General features: G+C 47.3%; 1 protein-coding gene across 1 annotated transcript in view; it reads left to right on the top strand.

Moving 5' to 3' along the window:
* Nucleotides 1–6,986, top strand: part of SDHB (succinate dehydrogenase complex, subunit B, iron sulfur (Ip)) — an 8,480-nt gene extending 1,494 nt beyond the window's left edge. Inside the window, exons 3-8 of the mRNA XM_010180156.1 lie at nt 507–555; nt 1,943–2,184; nt 2,499–2,615; nt 4,842–4,943; nt 5,124–5,246; nt 6,856–6,986. Of these exons, the coding sequence (XP_010178458.1) occupies nt 507–555; nt 1,943–2,184; nt 2,499–2,615; nt 4,842–4,943; nt 5,124–5,246; nt 6,856–6,933 (711 nt within the window). The 3' untranslated portion in view covers nt 6,934–6,986. The remainder of the gene's footprint in view (nt 1–506; nt 556–1,942; nt 2,185–2,498; nt 2,616–4,841; nt 4,944–5,123; nt 5,247–6,855) is intronic.
* Nucleotides 6,987–7,295: the final 309 nt, after the last annotated feature.

Below are 7,295 nucleotides of genomic sequence, written 5' to 3'. Positions count from 1 at the left end.
TGTGGGGAAGGTAAGAGGGATTTTCCAGCCTGAGAAACCAAAAACTGCCCTTGAAGAGTGTTTATTGCTGACAGCGTACGTGTAACCACCAGGAAACTTCAGAGCAGATGGCAGCGCACCGCTCTCCTCTTCCAGCTGCTGCATATGAAATACCCCAGTGACTTAAGCAGTACAGTTAGAGCTTGTATTCGCAGGGTGTAATCACCTGACACTGAGCTATGAGCAGTCTGCCTAAACAGCCCCCGTCGTTCCTGTTTCGGTCCTAATCTTGCTCATCTTGCTGCCCTCCAGTGACGGCCTGCGCAGGGAAATGTAGCGAGAGGGATTACGACAGCGAAATTGAGGGGGCAGGCGGACACGGGAATGAGTTGTAGGGGCTGCTTCATCAGGTGCTGCTGTGGAAATAAGAAAGGGTGTAACTGGAAGAGTACTTAGGACTTCTAGGAATAGCTTCAGGAATGTTTTTTTGGCCTTTGGACTGAGCTAGATGACTGATTGAGGAAAAGGCCATCTGGTGGTTTTACATCGCAGAGCTGCTGGCTGGTTCTCGGGCAGGTACAAACCAGCGTGTGTAACTGCATTAAAATTCACCGGTCCAGGTGACTTTCCCTGGAAAAAATCCTAATTCAGGGATAATGTTGGGATGCTGAGCTTCAAATGAGAGTTGTGGAAATGCAGGGAATACCTTTATGGGATGACTTTTGATTTAATTAGGTGGGTTTGCAAGCATGGGAAATTCAGGTGCAATTGATGCCTAAAGATGTTTTGACTTGGACCTAAATGAAAAGTGCGCTTTAACGCAGCCTTTTCCGTAGAATCTGCGTAACAGGCAGAGGAATTTCATACCGAGCGGTTGTTTTAGTGTCTGGTATTTAGATAGCCAACTCTCTTCCCAAGCAGCTGGAATTAATTGCCCTGAATACTTTCCTTTGAGAGCCTGAAGACAGATTTTCAAGCTGGGCTGGTTCAGTCTTGCCCCTTTTCTGCCATGTGGGGGGAAAAAAATCCAATCACGCGTTCCTGCTGCATACTTATGGATCTGCGTCTGCGGTCCTGGTCCTCTCTCCAGTTGACTGGAAAATGCTTGTAGCCATTTCTCGAGTGGGAGGAATAACCTTGTTCGAGTGCCAGCCTTTATCTGGCAGCAAGGGGAAGGATCACCAGCGTATCAGGCGCTGAGGGTGTCTGGCTCTGGCAGCACGAGGAGCAGTGGCATTTCCCTGACTCGTATCAATTGATGTGTGTCAAATCCTCTGAAATGAGACTTTGCCCTTTCAACATTTGTCTTCTTTCTAATGTGATGTTTCGGGCATCGCTCTGAATTGGACACCCGAGCTCCTGACCTGAGCAGTATCTGTGACAGTTCTGCGGTGGTTTTACTTGTAAACCTTGGCCTTTCCTGAGCTTCATCTGATCCTTTTATTACTGGGAGATCATTAGTGGTGTCATTTAAGCCATTTGTTAAGCTATTTATATGCTGTTTGTTCTGGTGAGTGTCTGTTCTCTCACCTTTGGGAGTTAATGAGTGCAGTTTATAGCACCACTCGACCCAGCTGCAGAAGGCACCGAGAGAAACTTCATTATTATAACGACATATTTTATGTTCCTGACCTTCAGAGATGCTTTTGACTGTAACTGATGGGGGATGCGCCTGGTTCCCATGTTTTAATGTTAGCATCAGCTGCGTTGCATCAATCCGAGCTGGTGCTTCAAACCTGGGAACAAAGCTGCGTGTTTTCCCCACCCTAAGCGGTCTGTAAAACTAATGAATGGTGTGAAAGTGATGAAGTGTCCAAGCCGCTTGTTTTCTGCTGCGGAAGGAAGCTCGGCGCTGAGAATGCATTGAGGCTTTGATGAAAGCAACTCCTGCGTTTGTTCTGTATTTAAATAGCAGCGTGTTTGGCCCAATGGCAACTCCTGGCGTTTTTCTTGTCACGTACAGCGTTTCTTGAAGACGGCCCGAGGGTGTGTTTGAGGCCAAGAGGATTTTTCTCAAGTAGGATAAGAGGGAAAATATCTGATGCTTTCTTCTTCTCCTCTTCCTCAGGCATCTGCGGTTCTTGTGCTATGAATATCGCTGGTGGAAACACGCTGGCCTGTATCAAAAGAATTGACCCCGATCTCAACAAGACCACTAAAATCTACCCTCTCCCTCACATGTACGTGGTGAAGGACCTTGTTCCAGTGAGTATCTGCCTCTGTCCACTTGCCACTGAGGGTGACACCGTTCCAGGAAGTCTGGGGTTCAGATTGGGTTGTCAGGGGACAATGTTGAGAGGTGCCAACAGATCAGGTCTCACAATTCACATTATTCCTGTTGGTATTTTCTGGCCTGGGTGGGTCTGAGCTTTGCAGCAGTGACTAAATGTGTCCTCATTTGAAGGAATGTGGCAGGTTGAGGTACAAAATGCTGCCTTCAGTTGGAGTGGTAGCAAATGCTCGATCTCATGAATCAGTTTGGCTTAATAAACGTGACCTTTTTGCCTTTTGACCCCTAGGACTTGAGTAACTTCTACGCACAGTACAAATCCATCGAGCCTTACCTGAAGAAGAAGGATGAGTCAAAACAGGGCAAGGAGCAGTACCTGCAGTCCATAGAAGACCGTCAGAAACTGGTTACTCCTCCTTTTCTACCATTGAAATCCCTTCCAGATAAGACGAGGGTTAAACGTTAACGTGCGGTAGCTTCTGGTTCCTTTAATGCCAAAGCTGTCTGGTGCAAAACCTGGCGTGGGTGGAATCTGCTCCCTGAATTGCAGCGTCATGGCATGTCTGCATTGCTAGGGGTAACATTTGCTACCAAAATGAATTCGTGGTTGCGACAGGGACTCTGATCTCATTTCCACTGTCTGCGTTGTGAAACCCTGTGTGTTTCTAAAAACACTGAAGGTTACAGGCTTCTAATATCCCAGTGGAGATAAAGTGCTGCAGTTCGTGCTGGCACGTAGGCTGTTGGGCTCAGCGCTGTCTTTATCTCGCTGCAGCATGCTAAGAAATGCTCTTGTGTTTCTGCTTGCTGGGTTTTACGGCCCAAAAAATTAATGGCAAAAGCCATTGAACCCTTTTGGATGTGGAAACGCAACTGTGATGTGCTAGCACAAGTCTGTGGTTGTGTGTCCTGAGCATTGCGTTATTTCAAGGGGATTTTCTGGGGATGTAGTGTTAACTGATCCAGAGTTTGTGTGAAGCTGAAGGGTGTTTGAGGAACCATTTGAACAGCTGGGAGAGAACAGCTTTTTTAAAAGTTTATAGTGTGGGTAAGTGCTTGTCTGGATTTCCTTGGCTGCTGCAGTAAATATTAAATCAGCCGTTTCTCTTTTGCCTCTAACCTGTCTCGAGGAACCATGAAGCGAGCGATGGATCCAAAGCTCAGCCCGTCAGTGCTCTGCTGTGAATCAGGGCTGCGGTGCTGTCACTGAGTAGGCACAAGATGAGCGGCAGGCTAGGTTTTGGCAAGTGGTAAAAGAGGTGAATATGAACAGCAAAGAGGATTCAATAAAAATATCAGCTGCAGCTTAATTCTCTGCAGTGATGTTTTCCATTAAAGGTGCTTGCTGTGAAGTTGGCATCTGATGAGCAGACTGGTAATGTACCCAGGGTGTCGGCAGCACCGTGCGACTGGCGCTGTGACATCTTAACAACGGCAGGATCTTACAGCCTAAGGAATCTCTATCCAAGGGCAACAGTTAGTGCTCCTGCACCGCTTCATAGTGTTATCTGATCCATACGGAAGGACTAAAGGGACTCTCCCTTCCCTTGGTTTTCATAAAGCGGCATCCTTGAGATCTCTTTTGCTTTCAAGTAGAAATAAGCAAACCTCAAAGCGGCTGCAAGAGCTGCCTGAATCTTTCTCACAACTCTTAAACTTGCTTTTTGTCTCCTTGCTGAAGTTTCTTTTGTTATGGGAATGGCCTGTGTGCAGGAGAAACTTGGATACAGCATCAGCTGAAAAACTCCCACCTCTTTCCTTAGAGCATCAATCATTTGATGAGTGACAGAAATAGGACAAATATAGAGTGAAATGGTAACTGCCCTATCTAGCTTTGGCAAGCCTTACCAAAAGACTAATGCAGCAGACTTGTTACAAGCTCCCAGGAGTTCTGTCATCAGGTATCTGTCTAAACTAAATTTCAGGAGACCTTTGTACCAAAACAAGTTTGAGATACATAAATTAAGCCAGACTGGACTCTGTCTCTTAGCCTTGTGGGGTTTATCGAGCTCCTAGAAGGTCTGGGAGACCCTCTGCTCCTCTGAGTTTGTCTTCTGTCCAGATCTGTCTTCCTTTTCTTTAGGGCCTGGAAGGAAAAAAACAAACCAAAAGAGACCTCCACCTTAATAAAGCTGGTGAAATAGCTAAAGACTGGCACTTGCTGGTTCTGTAAGTGCTTGTGGATCCCCTCAAAGCGTAGGCTAAACCACGAGCTCTTCTCCCTCAGGCTGTTGGGCAGACTCTGCTCTTTCTTCTCTTCTGTAATGTGGCCTTGAGCTGTTAATTGGTTACATATCTGTTCCTTTCCTCAGCCACTCACAGGGACAGGCTGGAAGGAAGGAATGCAGGAAGATCGAGCAATTTTCACATTTTCTTCAGTTTATGCTTTTTTTTCTCCCCCTAGTTTGTTACATGGGTCAAGCTGGGAGGATTGCATGCATCTTGTTTCAGAGGACCTGCATGTAGGAATTGCTTTCTTCAGCACAAAGTTTTCAGAGCCACTCTGTTGTGGCAAATCACTAGAGGGGACGGTGGTGAGGGAATCACATGCTCATGTAAATCCCCTCTTTAAATAAAGGCTTTGTGATGGGTTTCTGATATGGCTTGACTGTGGTCTCGCATCCCCATGCAGGACGGACTCTACGAGTGCATCCTGTGTGCCTGCTGCAGCACCAGCTGCCCCAGTTACTGGTGGAACGGGGACAAGTACCTGGGTCCTGCGGTACTGATGCAGGTAAGGACGGATCCCGTTAGTCCCCATCTAAAACCAGAACGGATATTTGTGAGCACAGGTGGGATAGCATCACGTGGTCCAGATCCTGGATCAAAATCCCCGAGTTAGGTGTTGCTTTTGAAATCTCCCCTGATTACGCTACCTCAAGCATTTGGTGTGTGAAGTGCTTGTGACTTGCAGGCCTATCGCTGGATGATCGACTCCAGGGATGACTACACAGAGGAACGCCTGGCGCAGCTTCAGGACCCGTTTTCTCTCTACCGCTGTCACACCATCATGAATTGCACAAGGACTTGCCCTAAGGTACGTGCACATCCCGCCTGTGTCCCTCTGGGTTGTTTCCAAGCTCCTTGTTTCAAACCAAGAGGAAAATACGCGCTTAGGTTTGTGTTTTCCTCAAGCTTGCCTTGGCATGTTCAGCTTTTGAAGCACAGCAGCCTTGCTCGCGATAGTGACTGTACGAGAGGACGTGGCAAGGTTTGTGTTACGCCTCGGGAACGTCTCTTCCTCGTGAGCAGGGCTGCAATGTTGAGAACCTGTGTGTGTCCAGGATTTAGGGCACTGGTGGTGTGTGGGACACTGCCAGAAGTGGTACGAGGAGGTTTGTCATGTGTAGCCTTGTGAGAAATACCCTTAACCTCCATGCGGTGCCACCTTAAACTCGATGGCCGCGCGTATTGTGCAACTTGTGTAACAGAGAAGACCACAGCAAGCTTTCAGCGCCTTTGGGGAACGTGTTTGATGCTGACATCCTGCTGTCGGGGCATTTCCCAGCTGATCTGTTCTCTCTGGCATTTCTTTTGAGAACTGAGCAAGCTTTCCCAAATCAGAATGTGCCTCTTCCTCCTCTTGCCGTGACCTCGTGCCTGTTGTTGGGCAGAAAACCAAGCTTTGCTTTCCTGCCAACTGGGCTGTTTTGTAGCCAGCCTTTACTTGCACCTGGGGGAGGAATAATTCTTCCTGAGCTGTGAAATAATCCGAAGGCAAATATTTGAGTGGACCACAGGTGTGGGGGAAAGGAGATCTTGGAGATCTGGGTTGACAGGAGCACTGCGTGCTGATTTTTGTGTGTACTTTTCAGAAGTGCTTCACTGCCTGCAGATAATTCCCCCTTTGTATAGGGAGCGAGCTCATGATCGGGTGTCAGCTGCAGTTCGGGTGAAGGTGAAGGTTCACCTTGAAGATCTGACCCATGTAATGCAGGGAAATAACACACTGAGGCTTGGACTCTCAAGTTTGAGATGTGTTTGCGGTTAATAATGAGTTTGATATGGGTTTATGGTTAATAACAAGTTTGATACAGGGTTTTCATGGTTAATAACACGTGTCCCCTCACGTGCTCAAATCCTGGCTGCTGTCTGGGTGAGCTCTGCACCGGGGTGACTTCCTGGTCGCTCTGTCTGACACGGGTGCAGTTGTGATCCCCTGCTCTCCTTTTGGGATTAGGCACGCTCGGGTTGGTTGCAGCGCTGCAGGATTAGGGGCCATTGCAACGGGAGGTGTCTGTGTTGTAGAAAACCCTGTGGGAAGCTTGGCTGGTTTTTGTGTGAGGAGCAGTTTCATCTTGTGACTCTTTTCTTGCTCGCTTCCCTCATGTCCCCCAGTACACAGCTGCTTTTGTTTCACACAAGGGCAAAAACCCCACATCTCTTGTACCATCACTGTCCAGCTTTTACAGAGCAGTTTCCTGCCTCCAGAAATCTCCTAATACCTCTAAAAGTGTTCACTTTAGTCCTGCTTGAGCTTTATTAAAAGTTTCTATCGTTCAGCCGCTCATTCCTCTCTTTGATCCTCGCATTGCCAATTAAAACCTTCAAAGCCAGACGAGCTTTTTCCTTCGAGCGGTGGGAACCGCTGCTGGTTCAGCCTCCAGGTACAGGTGAATTAACCGAAACTTTTCCTCTTTTTTTAGGGTTTGAACCCCGGCAAAGCGATCGCCGAGATCAAGAAGATGATGGCAACGTACAAAGAGAAGGCGGCGGCTGCGTAATTGTGCTCCCAAACTGGACGTGCACCACACAAACATGCTTTACCTGGAAATAATTTATATCTGACGTAGGGAGAGAAGGTTCCAGCAAGGAGTTTGGTGTTTTTTCCACAGGTTTGCATGTAAAATAAATACTGTAAAGAACAAATAAGAGTTGTTACTTTATTAATAATACTGAACTGCCTTGATCATATCCCAAACCTCTCTGGTATTGAGCAGCTGGAGTCACCTCTGAGGGTTTCAAAGTGGCCCCACAGAAGAGACAAACAGAATTTAAGTAAAATATTTTTAAAGCAAATTTGTGTGAAGGAAGAGACTGGCAAGCAACTAATGCTGTGGTGATTAGCAAAAACACAGGTGGGGAA

This window comes from Mesitornis unicolor, unplaced genomic scaffold (assembly GCF_000695765.1).
Source record: "Mesitornis unicolor isolate BGI_N332 unplaced genomic scaffold, ASM69576v1 scaffold34012, whole genome shotgun sequence".
Taxonomy (NCBI): domain Eukaryota; kingdom Metazoa; phylum Chordata; class Aves; order Mesitornithiformes; family Mesitornithidae; genus Mesitornis; species Mesitornis unicolor.
Note: the sequence above shows the minus strand (reverse complement) of the source record. Positions and strands in the feature narration are given on the sequence as shown.